Source organism: Chiloscyllium plagiosum, unplaced genomic scaffold (assembly GCF_037043375.1).
Source record: "Chiloscyllium plagiosum isolate Xiang-an unplaced genomic scaffold, Cpla_swu_hap1 HiC_scaffold_48, whole genome shotgun sequence".
NCBI lineage: Eukaryota > Metazoa > Chordata > Chondrichthyes > Orectolobiformes > Hemiscylliidae > Chiloscyllium > Chiloscyllium plagiosum.
In genome coordinates this window covers 49,304,815-49,325,224 of record NW_028270186.1, presented here as the reverse complement: position 1 = coordinate 49,325,224, position 20,410 = coordinate 49,304,815, and the positions used below count along the sequence as shown (strand labels likewise).

Here is a 20,410-nt window from a genome sequence, read left to right as displayed (position 1 = left end):
ACAGAAAGCATGAAAACGCTGATCAATTTCACAAACTGAATAAGATCCAATCAACTCAATTCAACAGAATCAAGGAAAATAAAATCAGAATCCAATCAACTCAGAACAACAGATTTGAATGAAACATAATCAGAATCCAAACAATTCAATTCAACAGAATCAAATAAACAATTTCAAAAGCCAATCAACACAATTCAACAAAACCAAGTAAAACCAAAGTCAGAATCCAATCAACACAGTTCAAACCGAATCAACTAAAACAAAGCCAAAATCCAATCAACTCAATTCAACAGAATCAAGTAAAACAAACTCAGAATCTAATCAACAGAATGCAATATAGCACCGCAAGAAAATTTTATGACAGTTTCTAACCTGCTTGTCATCAACAAAATTAACAAAATAAATGCGAAAATAAAAATAGGGTAAGAACATATATTCACGAAGTGAATAATGATATTTTAGCATATTTTAATCATGTTTAGTAATATCTCGAACATCTTTGAATTCTTAGCGTTTGTTGTTGAAAATAAAACTCACAGTCAGGGTGTCACTGACATTAAACATTATTTATAGCTGACTGATTAAGAGACATTAGGTGTTTCAAGTAACCCAGCCACACAGAATGCCCATCTGATCAAAAAAAGCGATACAACGAGCAACTGACTCCATTATCCCCATTGTAACTATTTGCTGAGCCTTAACTGAAGTCCGTAATCAGTCTGAACAAAAATCAATCCGAACCAAACCAAACTCAGCACAGAATCTGAGTTTCATTTAATTCAGAAATTAGTAACATGTATAGAAAGTTTTTAAAAAGTCACTAAAAAGTTCAAGGGTCTTACCTGAAGTCACTGTCACCATGGTCCCTTGGCCCCAGTAATCAAGATAGTCACAGTGTTACATTCTCTGGACTGGGTCACACAATAACTAGCTCTGCATAAAACAAATCAAAAATCTGCCATCATTTTAAATTTTCAGAACCACAGGCAAAATAAAGTCACGATAAATCTTCATCACATAATTGCGCTAGTGAATTCTGATCATTCTTGATAAATTTTAATACTGTTTTATACTTCACAGAGTAACACATGAGCTGATTCTCAAAATCCCCAACTGGTGTATCAATAATTACCCAAACACTTTCACAAATTAAATAGTGATACTGGCATTAAACCGCACAGAACTAATACTGACTGCAAGTTAAGACGGTTTGTAGAAGTAATCACTGACTAGTTTCAAACAATGGAGGCTGAATAGGTTTTTGTATTGGTCATAATTGCAGTGTCACTCCAGCTATATCACTGTGAGACACGTTGTCTCAAATACTATGACAGACTGTAAACTGTAAAATGCAGAGAATTTCTTCACTTCCTAGAAAGCAGTGATTCAGACTCCTCTAAAAATGATTCAGTGTGTTATTCCAGCTTTTACGATCCATTGTATTTTGAAAGCTTGGAATACTTTTCCAGGTTTGGTCTGCATTGAACTTGACAATCAACACGAAGAAGGTAGAAAAATTATACATTTGTACAAACTAGCACTACTGGATTGCGATTAAATTGCATCTCACATTATTTCTCGCTCCTGCCATGGTAGAAATCACCAATTTGAGATAAACACTTGTCAGTGGTTTTTGTATGAGGATGTCGCTGTGCACAACACTGTGACCCACTGTAGTATCACAATGATGTGGACCAGTACACTCATTCTCTGTTCTTTACTCGAGGTCTCAATTTTCATTTGAAAGAGCCATTTAGTACTGATCATGTTTAGAATTGATGCCATAGTTGACATAACAATGAGCAGTGATTTCCTGAGCTGTCAGATATATTAAAACGAACATTTTGTCCGAGCATTTAATTGATGGAAGTGTTAGCAGTACATATGACATGCCCAAAACATTGTCCCATTGTGTCACCAGTTTGCTAGTTTAAATGGTACATTTCCTCTTTGATAGTTTTGTAAGAGGCAGCCTGAGGTCTGCTTCAGATTGCAGTTGGTATAATTGCATTTAAAACTCGTACTGACCGTCAGTTTATGGTGGAATTGACAAAATGTTCCCTCGAGCTGTTTTTGAACGGGTCCAGCCCTGGTTCCTCTCGCTGTGGTATCTTGCACAGTAATAGATGGCGGTGTCTTCGATCTTCAGGTTCTCCATGTCCAACGCGAAAATGTTGTTTGAAGTGTCTTTGGACGCAGTAAATCGACCCTTAATCGCTGGCGCATAGCTATTGTCCGATGAACTATAGTAGTACAGCAGCCACTCCAGACCCTGTCCGGGAACCTGTCGGACCCAGTGCATGTAGTAGCTGCCAAGATCGAACCCGCTGGTTTTACAGGTCAGTTTCAGGCTGCCTGCGGGACGGCCAGTCTCTGCCTCTGGCTGGGTCAAAACAACCTCCGACTGGACACCTTTAAAAAAGAAAACAAATAAACCATGAGCATTAATGTTGGTGAAATGATGGCTGAGTCGTTTACATTCCTGCCGTAGACTAACATTGAGACAGTCACAAAGAGAGACTTGAACAACAAACACTCACATGATTAGAAAGTCAGTAACAAACTGAGAATAAGTGTCGACACAATCATTCTGATAACTTGTGGGAAGCGGTTCTGCTAAGATCTTTCTAAACAGAGCCGACCCAGGAGTGTTGAATTACGGTCCAGTGCCCAGGATTTATATGGCCATTGGAAGGGGCAGGCTTACAGCTTCCGCAGGTTGGTTTCCTGCTGGAGGCTCAGACTGGATCCTGGTATCAGCTTGTACAGCCCGAACACATGGGATCATGTCTTTACATGAGGTTCTGCTTAAACATGGACACATACACATCTTGGGATATTGGTTTTGCTGAATAGCTTCTTTGGAAGTAAATTTGAGTAGCTTCAGGTCTGTTTCACATGATAGTTGCATGTATTTTGTTTAAAAAAAAAACAAATTCAACTGGAAGTTAGCTCAATTTATTTCTACATTCATTCACAAGCAGATAAAACTAAAATCAAAGTTCAAACATATAACTAGCTAATAAAACAGTTGAGCTTTTCTTCTCTGGATACTGCAAGTCTCTGTCGCACTCAAAATAACATGTAATTCATACTAAACATTTCAAAATTCAATTTAGGCAACGGAATACAGAGCGTGTCCAAAGTGATTATATTAAGAATATTCAATTAGAAGTTAACTCCCTTTAATCCTACATTCCACCACAAGCAGATAAAGCTAAAAAGAACTTCAATAATATTATTAGCCAACAAAATGAATGACTTTATTTTTGCTGTCACTCAAAGTCTCTCTCACATTACCAAATAACATACCATTTCTAATCTGCGTTTCTAAATTCAGTTTCGGCAACCTAATATGGAGCATGTCTAAAGTGATTATGTTCAGAATGTGAGTGTATGTCACTAAACAGTTTGGACCCGGAGATTAGAAGCACCTCCTTACATTGCAGAATGTCTCTCCCTGCATCTATTTTTTCAAATTGCTCCGACACTAAAATGCACAGTAAAGGAAAGCTGTGTGCCTGAGAAACAAAATGTGAGTCCGCAGTGATACATAACACCGAGGTAAACTTTTGAAAGAGCATCTAATGAACTAGAACAAGACAGTCCATAAGTTTTTTTTTAAAATCCTCAATGTCTAAACCATTGCATGTAACAGTCTGGGTACATCAGGAATGTTTGGCTAAATTAGAGAGTATTACAGTAATAATTACCACGAATGTAGGTTATAAACAGTACATTTCTCTGCTCACTGATAGCTCTGACAGGGCAGTTAACTCATAAAAATAAGCAAAAATTCGCTGTTACACTATGGCAGTGTTAACCATGTATAAAGGGCCCACTCAGTTTTAATGAGATGCATGAATCAGGGAATGGTGTAACAAGTGATGTGAGTTTGAACCAATTCAATTTTGTTAATTTACTTTGAGATGATAACAAATGTTACTGCAATGTGGGATTTTGGATCCATTAACTTCATTTTCAGGAGCTTTAAAGATACTCAATAAACAGACTGAACTAACCAGAACGTCACTGCATTCAATGTCCTGTTTTCTGATAGTCATACAGTGAATGCTGTATTCAGTGACTTTCCTTTTAAAGGGAGAAATACCAAGTGAAATGCATCCATTGTGAGTTAATGGGAAAATATAGTTTGTTTGGTAGGATTTTACTTTAGTTGATTCATTTTCCCTTTCATCGGCCGGATACAGTAGTTGGCAGCAATTAAGCTGACTACAGAAAAGGTCCTTGAGTTCCCAGTTTCATTTACTGGAAGCAGGTGGAGTTTCTGCAGTGGATCAAAGATATTTTGTCGCACGGTTGACCAGTTGGTGGAAAGCAAACTGCAAACTATGACCACCGCCTCCGCAGAAACAAAACAACTCAGCAACAATGCTGGAGAAAAGTTTATTTTCAGTTGTGTAACTTGGAGAACTAGTCACTCCTCTCATTGAAGGAAATATTCGCAGAGTCTCAGACACAACCGAAACATCAACAGTTCATTCAAGGATCACTACAGCACTGTTTAGTATTGAGAAAAACTGATCAATAGTCAGAGAGTCATGTAGTGATACAGCATGGAAACAGACCCCTCGGTCCACCCAGTCCATGCCAGCCCTCATCCCAAACTAAACTAATCCCACCTGTGTGTACTTGGCCCATATCCATCCAAACATTTGATATTCATTTACTTATCCAAATATCTTCTAAAGGTTGTAAGTATCCACCACCAAATCATCCCACACACAAACCATTCTCTGTGTCTCTGATATCCTTTTTAAAATTTTTCTCCTCTCATTTGAAAAACGTGTTCCCTATTGTTGAAATCCCCCACCATAGGGAAAATACACCAATGTCTGGGTCAAAAATTGAAAACAATCCCAGCTCCAAACATTTACAAAATATCACTGTTTATATTCCTCGAATCCAAAAAAGATTGTCCCCTTTGATCAATGATTTATAAAATTTACTCGTGTATCTACTGTGATAGACGTTTTCAAATAACGTCTTAGGTGCAAATTTTTTTTCACATCAATCGGATTAAAGTAACATTTCGTGCGCTACGCCCACACACAAAAAAACAAGTTTGTTGACATAAATTGCTCTGAGGAAGTCTACGATGGATTCTTTTATCAAACAAAATCATTTCCAATGTTGTGAGAGCTCGTCTATCTTCTGTGCAATGGTCTGAATTTTAAGTTGTGTCTGACTGCAGATGAAATTGGCTGAAGTGGGTAAAAGTACAGTTTGTGCCTTTCACATTGTGAATGTATATTGCTGACTTTAGTTGAGTAAAGTGATGCTGTTCCGGCATCGTCTGGCACCATTAATTATACCATTAATTTCCACATCACTAACCGTAGGGTCAGGTGTAGTTTATTGATATGTGATATTTTTGAAACGGAAGCTTCGTACATTCCCAGTATGAATCATGTCAATTAGAGCCATTCACCTTTCCACTCATGGTTTCATAAACTTATATGAGGTCACCCCCCCCCCCCCCCCCCCCACCCCCCGCCCCGCCGAACTCTCACCCTCCAGTGAAACAAGTTCCGGTCTATCTGGATTTCCAACATGATTCTGTTCCCTCACATTCTGCTGTGAAAGATCCTCCTGCCACCCCAGATCCACAGACAGTGTCCCTTGTTACTAGTTCAAAGAAATGAAAGGAACTTCTCCCACCATATTGTTCAATTTTAGTTGGCTTCAAACACTATCACAAATAAATGTTCATGTCATTGCTGATTTTTGGGAGAATTCCGTGTACACAGTATCTGCTGAAATACCTGTAGTACCATCCTGAATCTGGTTCGCAGATTCATCTGTTGCTCACAAACGCAACCAGACATCAGGGAATAGCGAACATCGCCCACCCCCACCCCTCCACCCTTCCCCTCTGTACTTTGCACTTTGTGAAATTCGTGTTGTCAATAATCAGTTAAAAGAAAGTTTTTTCAAAACTTTCTTAATTCATGTTGCTGATCCTGGCTGAATAAAGGTATGTTGCTGTCAGCATTTCTGGGGAACATGTCTGCATTTTTTTCATGTCAGTTTACAATGATATTAAGTCAAGAATAGTCAAAACATCCTGAGAAACAACGTTTAGAAATGGGCCTATTAGCTCCTCAGGGCTGGACCAACTGTTTGAATATTGATACAGTTCTGCCCCTACTTTTTCCCCATAAGCCAGGATTTACAGCATTGGAGATCATATCGATGTTGATAATGGGTTAGACCCTACACAATGTTCCCGAATGTTTACAGTGCTATCACCTGCAGGGTTATGGACAACATACTATAAAGTGGGTGTTGGCTGGAAGGCTCTATCTTCACGTGATACAGGTGCGATGGGCGAAGTGATCTCTCTCTGTCGTGAAAACATCCTACTACTCGAAATTCACATTTCCTACTTTGTCTCCAGGACGTTGCCTGGAATGGACAATAGGTCGCACGAGGATAGGTTGAGAGTGCTAGGCCACTTCTCATTGGAAAGGTGAAGGAAGAGGGGTGACTTGATAGAGGTTTATAAGATGATCAGGGGAATAGATAGAGTAGACAGTCAGAGAGTTTTTCCCCGAGTATAACGGAGTGTTACAAGGGGACATAAATTATAAGGTGAAGGGTGGAAGGTATAGGGGTGATGTCAGGGGTATGTTCTTTACCCAGAGAGTGGTGGGGGCATGGAATGTGCTGCCTGTGGGAGTAGCAGAGTCAGAATCATTGGTGACCTTTAAGTGGCAATTGGATAGGTACATGGATAGGTGCTTAAGCTAGGACAAATGTTCAGCACAACATCGTGGGCCAAAGGGCCTGTTCTGTGCTGTATTGTTCTATGTTCTATGTCTCGTTCAGAGGCTCCACTTCACATGATTCATACCGGAAATATTCCAAGCATTCGTTTCAATGAGATCAATACACCCCACCTGATAGTCTGGCTAGTGATGTGGAAATTAATGGTCTAATTAATGGTGCCAGACGATGCCTGGGACAACATCACGTTATTCAACTAAAGTCAGCAATATACATTAACAACGTGAAAGGCACAAACTGTACTTTTACCCAGATCAGCCAGTTTCATCTGCAGTCAGACACAAAATTCAGACCATTGCACAGAAGGTAGACGAGCCCTCACAACATTGGAAATGATTTTGTTTGATAAAACAGTCCATCATAGACTTGCTGAGAGCAACTCGTGAATATTGCTTGATTTCTTTTTGTGTGGGGTAACACATGAAATGTTAGTGTAATCCGACTGATATGAACCATTTGCACTTCAAGTTATTTGAAAACCTCCTTCACAACAGATATGTTAGTAAATTTTAGAAATCATTGATCAAAGGGACAATTTTTTTTGGATTCCAGGAAGATCCATAGTGATATTTTGTAAATGTGTGGAGCTGTGATTGCTTTAAATATTTAACTAAGACATTGGCATACAGTGCACAACTTCACAATTTGCTGTAACATGGAACTCGCAACCACTGTGAACCTGGAAGGCGATGGTTCAGAATTTAACAAGGACCTCGCAAGGTTCGTGGAATGGACCAACAAATGATTCATGAAATGATTTCTGAAATGATTAATTTAGCTAGGAAGAATGTCGAGACACAAATTCACATCTCTGTTTGCATTTCAATATACTATAAATTACCTTTCTATTATATCCTAAAATACTTGTGTCTTTGTTCATATTTAATACACTCTATCTTGTTCCGGAGCTAACACAGTTTCTTTATTTATTTCACTCAAGACTGTATGCTGTATTTTTGCCTCAGTATTGACCAAACTCGGTTTGGTGCCAGCTTATATCACTTGAGCTGCTTTTTCAGGAAGTGAATCTCTCCACCTGTTTTGTCAAAATAATCTGTTCATGCTTAGATCAAAATAAATCCTGTTAATATCATCCCAAATTCAGGCTCGGTTATTTTGTATTTATTCATTGGAAATGAACAGAATATGACCGACCTGTTCTTGGTGGAGTGGGAGAGGGAGTTAAAGTGGTCAGCCACGGGGCCGTGGGGTTGGTTGGCACGGGTGTCCCAGAGATGTTCTCTGAAATGATCCGCAAGTTAGTGTCCTGTCTCCCTGATGTAGAGGAGACCACAGCAGGTGGAACAGACACAGTGGATGACATTTGTGGAAGTATAGACAAATTGCTCCGGGATATGGTAGGATCATTTGGGGCCTTGTCGGAGGTGAGGGGGGAGGTGTGGGCTGGTGGAGGGGCATGGACCTGATGAGGGAGTCACGGAGGGAATGGTGTCTCCGGAATGCAGATAGGGATAGGGAGGGAAATATACCCCGAGTGATGGGGTCTGTTTACAGGTGGTGGAAGCAGTGGAGGATGATATGATGCATGCAAGGTTGGTGCGATGGAAGATGAGGGCCAGGAGGGCTCCCTGTTGCGATTGGAGGGTTGGGGTTCAAGGGCATCGTCGACCACATCGGAGGGGAAATTGCAGTCTTTGAAAAAGGAGGTTATCCGGGATGTTTTATGGTGGAACTGGTCCTCCTGGGAGCAGGTGCAGTGGAGGCAGAGGTATTGACAATAAGGGATGGCATTTTTACAGGAGGTTGGGTGGGAGGAGTGTAGCCCAGGTAGCTGTGGGAGTCAGTGGGCTTGCAGTAAATGTTTAGTCGGTCACTGGAGATAGAGGTGGAGAGGTCTAGGAAAGGGAGGGAGGTGTCCAAGATGGTCCCTGTGAAGTTTAGGTCAGGGTGGAAGGCTTTAGTAAAGTTGATGAACTGTTCAATCTCCTTGTGCGAGCATGAGGTGGCGTTGATACAGTCATCAATGTAGCGGTGGTAAAGATGGGCAATGATACCGGTGCAGCTGTGGAAGATTGACTGTTCCACATATCTGACGAAGAGGCAGGCATAGCTGGGGTCCATACAGGTGTCCATGGCGACCCCTTTGGTTTGGAGGAAGTGGGAGGATTGAAAGGAAATGTAGTTGAGGTTGAGCATGTAGTGCTTGGGTGGCGTGACAGGAAGAAACGGAGGGCTTCGAGGCCGACATCATGGCGTTTGGATGTGTACAGGGCCTGGACATTCTGTTCTCTCTGGGGCTTATCAATAGCTTGCAGTTATTATGGAACTGAAAGTGCAATGGCTGGGAACTCGGAGAAACCAATGCTTAAGTCTTCTGCTTGAAGCACATTTTGACCAGAACATTTAAACACCACAAAGTTCACTGTAGGAAATGCCAGGGCTGCAACTTTTAATAATGTTTGAAACTTTGTTAAAAATAGGGATTTTTAGTCATAGTTTCTGAAATAATCAAGAAAAGAATTAACCGTTAGAACAAGCTCTTTCAAAGAGAGAGGATTTGCAAAGATTGAAACCATACAGTGCTGTGCTTTATTTGAATTCAATGTCAGTCAGAGTTCGATACAGCCAAGGTGATCTCTCCATATATTGGTTCTGTTAATCTGACACACCAACATACCTGTCTGTACAAAACTGTATTATTTGTTTAGTTGATCAAAATTTAGGAAACAGATCAAACAGAATGTATTCGGCTGGGAAGGTGATGGATACAGAAGACAGAATCAAAAACTGGGAACATTAAATCTGAAAAGAGAGTAACAAGTAGTACAAGATCAAAGACATGACAAGGTGCATGTCGATATGTCCCAGACCTTAGTGAATCGAATGAGCTTGTTAGATGGTCGAGAGACTCGTCCAATGATGTCCTGGAATCAGACCGTGAAACAGAGATCAAAAGGTCAATTTGCAAATGTCACTTCAATGTAATCACTTCATACTCTGTGTCCTGATATAGGCCACATTGGCAGATGTTTCCGCTAGATTGCATCCCCCGATTTATTTTCTGATCAGAAGTGAGATGTGTAGCTTACTGCTGGCACATAGAAACAGGAAGTTGTGTGCCAGCTGAGAATGATACATCAGGCGCTACTTTCCGTATTATCAGCACAAAGTCTTCCTGCCTCTGAGGGGGAACATACACTGACAGTGTCAAGAACAAACGGATAGATTGCTGTTGGTTTCAACACTGTATTCAATTCCATTCCCATTTCCCAGAATGAAACAGAAGAGACACAAGATTATTTCAGCTAGAGTAAATTATCTGTCAGAGAGATAAGAAGAGTTGTCATCGGGTGAAAGGAGCTAAGTGACAATGTGTAGTTTCACTCATAAACCTATGTTTAAAAGTAGAAATCTTGAGGGAAGTTAATAAGTAAATCTAAGAGACAGCATTCATTAAAAGTTGGAATTGTAAGGTTTAAGCAATGAAATTCAGCATGGCTTTGGTGGAAGTGATATCAAATCGGAAGTGGTTGATTCTGTTTTCCGGAGAGGCAATGAGATGTAACATCGGGTGTAAAAAGTGGATGTAATGCTTCTAGACTTCAATCAGGTTTTTGACCAGATCTTGCATCTTTAATATGGTAAGGGTTCATGGGAGCTGGTGCAGTTTGGCAAATGATTCGAAGGTTTATTTGTTGGCAGAAGGTAATGGTCGAAGGTAGTCATTGTGAAGACATCTTGTGTCCAGTGGCTTACGACATGACTGGTTGCTGGATCCTTTGATGTTTGCAGCGTATATGAATGGTCTAGTCAAGAATGTAGCAATTTTCATCAGTAAGTTCAAAGATGAGGTGAAAAACGTTTGGTTTTGCAATTAGTGAGGAAGAAAGCCAGTGTGACATCGATGACCTTGTCTGTCGGAGAGAAGAATTGAAAACAGAACATTATATCCTAAAGTCTGTGAAGTAAAGCATTATCGAGACTAACAATTTAAGCGAATATACGATGCATTGTTGGAATCTACACAATACAAAGGATAAGCAATCTTCTGTTGTGAATATCCACATTATGGAGTGGGGGTTGGAATTATAGTCTGGAGATATTGTGCCTAGACCATTCTTTCAGGAAACAGGGGTCTGAGCCCACAGTGCTGCCACATCAAGACATGAATTAAAGTTGATAATTAAACAACTCATTGAAGGAATAAGCTCCACAGATATTTCCTTGCTCTGCTTTGGAGAGCACAACACATCAGCACAAAAGTTAAGGCTGAAGCATTCACAGCAATCTTCAGCTAGAAGTGCCAATTGTGTGATCCATCTCGGCATTTTTCATAGATCACCAATATCACAGCTACCTGTCAGCAGGGAATTCGCCTCTCTCCATGTGAAATCAAGACACTGTTGGCCGGTGAGGGGGGGAGGGGGGGGCAGGGGTTACTGCAAATGCTATGGAGCCTGACAAAATTCTGGCAATAATACTGATGACTTGTGCTAGCCAAGCAATCCCGGTACAGCTTAAACACTGGCATGGACAATGTGGAAAATAGGCCAGGCACGTCCTGTGCACAGAAAAGAGGTCAAACCACCCTGGCGAATTACTGCCCCATCAGTCCATGCTCAATCATGAGTTAGATGTAGGGAGGTGCTATCAAGCAGCACTAGCTCAGCAATAACCTGTGTAAATGTGGGTTACGCAAGGCCTACTCAGCTCATGTCTGAATTACAGATTTGATTTAAACATGGACAAAGAACTGAATTCCAGAAATGAGAGGAGAGTGACAGCCCTTCACATTAAGGTCACATTCGACAGAGGGTGATATTATGGAGCCTCGCAAAACTGGGTTCAATGGGTATCAGGTGACAACCTCCCTGCTGCCTGCAGTCATACCTCACACATTGAAAGATGGCTTTTCTTGTTAGAGGGCAGTCGTCTCAGCCAAAGCAAATCCCTGTTGGAGTTCCTGAAGAAAGTGTCCTTGGCACAATCATGTTCAGCTGCTTCAGCAATGACCTTCCCTCCATCAGAAGGTCAGAAGTGAAATATGCATTAATCTCGCACTTTTTAGTGACTCCTCAGTCCACATTCAAACACAACAAAATTTGGACAATTTCCAGACTTGAGCTGACAAGTGGAACATAGCATTCACACCACAAAGCTGCGAGACAATGACCATTGACAATAAGAGACAACCTAACCAAAACCCCTTGACATTCAATAGTGTTACCATCACTGAATCCCTCACCATCGACACTCTGGGTTTTATTGTTCATTAGAAATTGAGCTGGACACTCCATATAAATACAATGGTTGTACGAGCAGGCCGGAGGCTAGGAATACTGCAGCGATTAACTCACCCTCCTGACTCGCAAAGCCAATTGACTGTCGAAGAGACAGAGGTCAGGAGGCTAATAGCACAGCTCGCCCCTTGACTGGATAGGAGCAGCTTCAACTGCACTCAAGAAGCTTGGCATTGTCCAGTACAAAGCATCCCACGTGATCAGTAGCACATCCACAAGCGTCCATTGCCTCCAAATCTGATTCTTAGTACCTGCCATATGCACTATCTAAAATCCTACACTGCAGTAACTTAGCCACTTCCTTAGACAGTACCTTCCCACTACCACTTGCATCTCGAAGGACAGGAGCAGCAGATACATGGGAACAGCACCACTGTAAGCTCCTCTCTAAAACACTCGGCATCCTGACATGGAAATATGTCACCGATCCTTTACTGTAATTGGGTCAAAATCTGGAATTCCCTTCCTCAGGCCATTTTGGAACATGTTATTTCAGAAAGGCAGCTTACTGCCATCTGCTGAAGGACAACTACGGACAACTAAAAGCAACCACCATGTTTCAGGAGTCAATAAAAAAATCATTGAAGCTAACATGACAGTTTGATAAAGTGGTTGAGGAGGCATTATGAGTATGTAATAAGCAATCAAAAGGTTTGAAGTAAAGTTCCAGAATCAGTCCCTACCATGGTAGCTTCAATTAATAAAAGAGTATGAAATGAAAATGCTGGAATAATGAACGATAATCACAGACCTACCAAAGGTTTGAAGCATGTTACATGGTTCAGTATTGTCCTTCAGAGGAGGTCGTCTGACCTCCCTACCTGGCCTGCACTACCCGTTCAACAATAAGGTGATGGTCCTTTCCTGTGCCGAACCTGACTAAGAATCCCATCAGGAGAAAGTGAGGACTGCAGGTGCTGGAGATCAGAGTTGAGAGTGTAGTGCTGGAAAAGCACAGCAGATCAGGCAGCATCCGAGGAGCAGGAAAATCAACGTTCCAGGCATAACCCCTTCATCAGGTATCCTAATGAAGGCCTCATGCCCGAAACGTCGATTCTCCTGCTCCTCGGACGCTGCCTGACCTGCTGTACTTTTCCAGCACTACAGTCTCGACTGAGAAGCCATTTGGCTGTAATAAATCTTCTTAAGAAAGATCAACCATAATTAGCCGAGTAAGATGGCAGGCCTTCAAAAAGGTAGCTGATGAGCACCTTCTTGGGATATGTGACGAACTTTTTCATAAGTCAGTGAAGAATTCAAAAAATGCAAATTATGGTGAGTCAGGCTCTTCAGACAGAGTCCGGTACACAGTTTAGATTGATGATTGGATGCAAAGTCTCCTGTGACGTTGCTGTGAACAGCAGGAGAGTTCTTGCCAGTATTGCACTCCAATATTTGTTCATGATGTAAAGTGTCAGATTGATTGCATTTCTGTTTGTGACCGCTTTCTGTGCATTCCCAATATTAGGATCACAGCGGTGACACCATGACACCAATATTCCCAAACTCCAGTTTGATGCTGAATGGACGGGGTTTGGAATACCATCGTTTGCCCAGGGTGAAATTTGAATTCAAAGAAAGCCTGGAATTGCAAAGAAAGCCAAATGGTGACCATGTCACCCGAGTCAATGGGAAAATACAAAAACAGCTGGTTCACGAACGACAAGGCAACTGTCACCTTTCCATGGTCTGGCCAACATGAGATTCCAGACCCACTGTGTTCTGAAGTGGCTTTAGCAAGCTATTGAATGGGCAGTTGGGGATAGGGACTCATTGCTGACCCTTACCAGAAAGTGATACGTGTAACAAAACCTCACAACAACTATATCAATTAAATGTAATTGTTGCGCAGTTCCTGATGTCATTTCAAGTATTTCATGTGAATATTCTAAAATGCACTTTGAGTGATGTTGCACCGTCTAAACGGACTACAATATATGGGACATTCAGAGTAGGAGAAAGTGAGGACTGCAGTTGCTGGAGATCAGAGCTGAAAATGTGTTGCTGGAAAAGCGCAGCAGGTCAGGCAGCATCCAAGGAGCAGGAGAATCGATATTTCAGGCATAAGCAACACATTTTCAGCAGCGACATTCAGAGTAGATCCAGTTCAACATTGAAGTTTAATTGCAGAATTTTCAGCACTGAATATTTAACCTAAATAAAAGTTTTAAATTGTGTTTATCATTCAGAAATAAATAAAATCTGTTGCAATTCGTCTTCATAAATTGGTATTCACTTCTGAAAATGGTCACCATTCTTAAAATAAACTTGTTTCGATTTGAATCTTACCAACAAATCACTTCTTTCATCTGGCTTTGCTGTCCCCATCACTTCATTGAAACCAATTAAGCATTTATGTAAATAAACACAGAAATAGAATTCTCAGAATAAATTACAGAACAACAAAACCGCAATTTATATTTCCCCACAAGCACAGCACACGAATTGTGGAAAAAATGCAAATAACTCAATGGATTCCAGTACTAATTGATGTTAGGACTTTTTAATACATAATTTGTATAATTGTTGAATGACAGAGGTATCAATTGTCATGTTTGGTCAAAACAAAACAATAATTAAGTGATACATTGGCACAGCTAATATTTCTGTCTCTCTTTTTCTCTCTTCCCCTCCTGCCTCCCCCCATTTTCCTTTATATCGGATGCCTTGTTTTGCCTCTCCACAATCGGACAACGTTTTCCTTAATAACATGAAGCCAACACCTCACCAACATATGCTCTCAGCCAAATTCATCCATTTCTTTCGAGAGATTTGAGTCAGTACAACCAGATTTTCTCAAAAATCTGTCTGAGTATTGAGTGATCTGGAAATGCTTGATCGGAAAGACTTTACTGTGATAGTGTTTTCATTGTAACTCAGCAGTATTATTCTTGGCTGAGGAATGTTTAATGGTTCAGTGCAATGCATATTCAGTCTATAATTAACTTTTACTGCACATCTCATGGAATGTTTAATATTGTAGAGGGTGATTTATTCTGTGTCGACTCTGTGTTGTACCTGCTCTGGGAGGGTTTTCTTTAGGGAATCCTGGATGCGGATCTATACTGTGTCTAAACCAAAGTGTATTTGACATGTTTGCATTGGACAGCACAATATAGAGGGAGATTTACCCAGCACATTACATGAGCTGTACAATCACAGAAAACATTTGATGTAGCCGTGTAAAGGGGCTTGAACTCCTACCCACTATCTTTCTGATTTTGAAATGCTTGATACCAGAATAAAAAGGGAACAACAAGATGCATCGAAACTTTGTTATACAAGTAGATTATCATCTACAGGCACAGACATACATACACACATAAGCAAATCAGCTATGAACAACCCTTGCAGTGTTTAATGGATAAGTGCAGAGAGACCTTTAATATGCAATGTGTGTATTCCATGCAATGCATACCGACAATGCGTTTGATATGGTAGTTTAAATGTAGTTTTGATCTGTCTTTAACCTTTTCTGTGATAGCTGTGGTTGTGTTTGACAAATATTCAACAGAACTGGAGGACTATAAATGCAGTCACTGCATTAGAGGCAGAATGCAATGCCATCAAACAGGGAGAAAGGCGATCCCTGTCTTTTTTCATGATGAGGAGGCATTGAAGCAGCCGGGCTTCAAACATGAAATGGAGGTTAATTTAAATGAGGCCGAGATAATTCTGAAAAGACTAACTTAGAGCAAAGGTGAATGATAGGGAACCAGAAGCAGCCTGTTCAGCCAATGGGGTTTGGTCTTCCAAACAATGACATCATGGCTGAACTGATAACCCTCACCTCCACTTTCCAGCGTTTTAACTGTCAGCATTGATTCAATTACCAATCAAAATCTGTCCATTTCCGCCTTCAAAATACTGAATGACCCAACCTCGACAGTTTTCTGTGGTAAAGAATTCCACAAATCCTCTACATTCTGGGAGACAAAATTCTCTTCTGCCCGAAATTTGTGACCTCTAATTCAGAGATTCTACTCCCTGGTCCGAAACTCTCCCACAAGGGGAAACAACATTTCTGCATTTACACCATCAAGTTTCCTGAAAATAATAGATGTTTCAGAATGTCAGTACTGAATCTTCTATGTTCTAATGAGTATAGGCCCAAACGACTCAATCTCTACTCTCAAGACAGTCCCTCCATCTTTAGGATCAGTCGACTGAACCTCATGTGGATTGTTTCTCTGTCCAGTGTACCTTTTCTTTGTGATATGAGTCCCAAGAACAGGTCACAGTATTCCAGCTGTGGTAAGAATACAGCTTCTTTTCAGTTTTAACAAACATTATAGTCATACAGATATCCAGCACAGAAACAGACCCTTCGGTCCAACTGCACTGACTAGATATCCCAATCTGACTGAGTACCATTTGCCAAACATTTGGCCAATCTTCCTCTAAATGTGACCTGTTCATACACCCATCCAGGTACCTTTTAAATGCAGTAATTGAACGCGCCTCCACCACTACCACTGGCAGCTTTTCCTACATACACGTGAAAAGGTTACCCCTCAGGTTCTTTTCAAACGTATCTCCTCTCACGTTAAACCGCTGTCCTCTAGTTTTGGACTCTCCCGCTCGAGGAAAAAGGCCTTGGCTATTCACCATATCAATGCCCTGCATGATTTTATAAGTCTTGTTCAGGCTACTCCTTAGCCTCCTTTTCTCTCACTGCAGGGAAAAGAGAAGCCCCAGCCTATTCAGCCTCAGCTTATACCTTAAACACTCCAGTTCCAGCATCATTCTTGGAAATCTTTTCTACACCCTCTTAAGTTTCACAAAATTCTTCATAGAAACGGTCAGCCAGATTTGTCTATAATAATTCTAAATGTGGCCTCACAAATGTTCTGTACAGCTGAGCCATGACATCTCGACTCCTACACTTAACATTATGACCAATGAACGAAAGCGTGCCAAACACCTTTTTCCCCACCCTGTCTCCCTGCAACTCCACTTTCAAAGAATGATGCATCTGCACCCTTTGGTTTCTTTGCTCAGCAACACCCCCCAAGGCCCAGCCATTAATTATATAAGTCCTGTCCTGGTTTGCCTTTCAAAAATGCAACACCTACATTTATTTAATGAATCATGGGTTCATGAAAGGCAAGTCATCTTTAACTGATTTATTGGAATTCTTTGAGGTTATAATGAGCGTGGTAGACAATGGGGAACTGGTGAACGTGGTGTATCTGGATTTCCAAAAGGCATTCAGCAAGGTGCTGCACAAAAGGCTGCTGCATAAGATAAAGATGCACAGTATTACGGGCAATGCATTAGCATGGACAGAAGAATGGTTAACTAACAGAACCCAAAAATTGGGGATAAATGGGTGTTTTTCTGGTTGACACTCAGTGGCTAGTGATGTGTCTCAGGGATCAGTGTTGAGAATGCAACTGTTTACAATTGTTGGGACTGCAATTGTTTACAATTCAGGGAGATTGCTTCGAGTTAGAGGCCAAGTGTAATGTGTTGTAGTGCACAGAAGCCACTTAAATGAGTGATGGAACAAAGTGTGCAGAAGGATATAGACAGGTAAAGGGAGTGGGCAAGGGTCTGGCAGATGGAGTACAATGTTAGTAAACATGAGGTCATCCATTTTGGTAGGATTAATAACAAAGTGGTCTACATTAAAATGGTGAAAAATTACAGAATGCTGCTGTGCAGGGGGACCTGAGTGTTCCTGTGCATGAAACACAAAAGTCTGGTTTGTAAGTCCAGTAGCTAATTAGGAAGACAAATGGAATACTGTCCTTCATTGCCAGTGGATAGAGTTTAAAATTAGGGCTTTCTGCTGCAGCTGTATAGGGCGCTGGTGTGGCCACGCCTGGAGTACTCTGTACATTTTCCATCGCCTTACATGAGATGGCACTGGGGTGGGGTTTGCTGAGGAGTTTGACTACGTTGATTCTGGAAATGAGGGGGTTGGCTTATGAGCAGACTGGGATTATACTCATTGGAATTCAGAAGAATGGGGGAGGGGATTGTAAAATTATAAATGCGATAGATAAGACAGAAGCAGGGAGGCTCAAAGTTTGTAAGAAGATTTGTAGCTCGGGTGCTCGTTGTTGTGGTTCTGTTCGCCGAGCTGGGAATTTGTGTTGCAGACGTTTCGTCCCCTGTCTAGGAGACATCCTCAGAGCTTGGGAGACTCCTGTGAAGCGCTTCTGTGATGTTTCCTCCGGCATTTATAGTGGTTTGTATCTGCCGCTTCCGGTTGTCAGTTCCAGCTGTCCACTGCAGTGGCTGGTGTATTGGGTCCAGGTCGATGTGCTTATTGATTGAATCTGTGGATGAATGCCATGCCTCTAGGAATTCCCTGGCTGTTCTCTGTTTGGCTTGTCCCAATAGTAGTGTTGTCCCAGTCGAACTCATGTTGCTTGTCATCTGCGTGTGTGGCTACTAAGGATAGCTGGTCAAGCCAACGTCTTCACTCAAAGGGTTGTGAATCTCTGGAATCCCCTGCCTAGTGAAGCAGCTGAGGCTAACCTGTTGAATGATTTAAAGGTGAAGATAGATTTGTGAAGAGTAAAGGAATGAAGGGTTATAGTGAGCAGTGGGTAAGTGGAGTCTCAGTCCATTGAAAGATGATCCATGATGTTATTGAAAGGCAGAGCTGACTCATGGAGTCAGATGGCCTACTCCTGATTGTATTTCTTATGTTCGGATGTTGTTATGTTTTAACAGGCCTCCAATTCAAAAAGTAATGTTCTCTAACTACTAAATAAAAACGGAAAGAACTGTGGATGCTGTGTATCAGAAACTGCTGGAAATGCTCAGAAGCTCTGGCAGCATCTCTGGTGTGAAAGGCTCACCAGTTTATGGTTCCCTTGCTTTTCCATACAACTTTCTTCAATAATGCTGCCACATTAGTCACTCTCCAGTCTTCTTGCATCTCATCTATGATTATCAACGATACAAATATCTCAGCAAGGGGACCAGGAATCTCTTCCCTAGCTTCCCACAAAGTTCTGGGAAATACCTAATCAGGTCTCCAGGATTTATTTCCATTTTCCTACTTTAAGACCTCCAACACCTCCTTTTCTGTAAAATAAACTCATTTTAAGATCACATTATTTATTTCCCAACTTTCTTAGCTTCCATGCTCCTGTCTACTGTAAATATTGATGCGAAATATTTCCTTAGTGTTTCTGCCATCTCCTGTGGTGACATGCAGGAAAGCCATGTTGATCTTTCAGGCCTGTATTCTCTCCTTAGTTATTCTTTTAAACTTAAAATAATTTTAGAATCTTTTCGGATTCTTCTTAATTCTATTTGTCAAAGCAATTTTATGTCCCCTTTTTTCCCCTCATGATTTCCTGTTTAAGTATACTCCTACTGCCCTTATACCCTTCTCAGGATCACTCAATCCCAGCTGTCTATATCTGATGAATGCTCCCTTCTTTTTCTGGACAGGAGTTGCAATTTCCTTCATCATTGAGCTTTTCCCATGCCTTGCCCTTCATACAATCGGAAACATACCATCACTGAACTCTCATTGTCTCATTCTTAAAGGCCTCCCACTTGTCAGCCATCCCTTTACCTGTGAATAACCTCCCCCAATCAACTTCTCAAAGTCTAAGACCATCGAAACTGGCCACACTCTAATTTGAAACTTTCATTTTTAAATCAATGTTATCCTTTCTCATCATTATTATTAAACCAATAGAATTATGATCACTTTCCCTGAAGCCTGCCCCTATGGACACCTCAGTCACTTGCCCTGCCTTGGTTCCCAACAGAAGGTCAAGTATTGCGAACTGTCTAGTAGGTGCATCCACATATTGAATAACAACTTTTTCTTGGACACACTTAACCAATTTCTCCACATTCCAAGATCTTAACACCGTGTGGGCGGCACGGTGGCGGTCGGTGTGGACTTGTTGGGCCGAAGGGCCTGTTTCCACACTGTAATGTAATCTAATCGACCCCAAACTCTGTTTGGAAAGTTAAAATTGCCTACCATTATCCTTTTTTGTTACAGATAGCATAATCGCTTGTAAATTTCCCACTGACTATTAGGAGGCCCATTTTACAATCCCAGCAAGGTCATCACCTCTTTCTTATTTTTAATTTTCATCCATACAACTTCACTGGGCAGTCTCCAAGAAATATCCTCTCTACATCCAGCTGTAATGTACTTTCTAACCAAAAACACCACTCCATCTCCTCTCTTGCTCCTCTGTCTATACATTCGATAGCATCTATATCCTGGAACATTAAGCTGCCAGTCCTGTACATCCCTGAGCCACATTTCTGTAATGGTAATGATATCCTTGTCACACATTCCCATCTATGCCCCATGTCCATCTGTCTCACATGTCAGGCCTCTAGCATCG

At 41.2% G+C, this 20,410-nt stretch overlaps 1 gene segment (V, D, J or C); it reads right to left on the bottom strand.

Moving 5' to 3' along the window:
* LOC148135920 (Ig heavy chain V region-like) overlaps positions 1-20,410 on the bottom strand; it is a 49,796-nt gene that overhangs the window by 10,385 nt on the left and 19,001 nt on the right. Inside the window, 2 exon segments of the V gene segment in view lie at positions 843-933; positions 2,029-2,412. Of these exon segments, the coding sequence occupies positions 2,036-2,412 (377 nt within the window).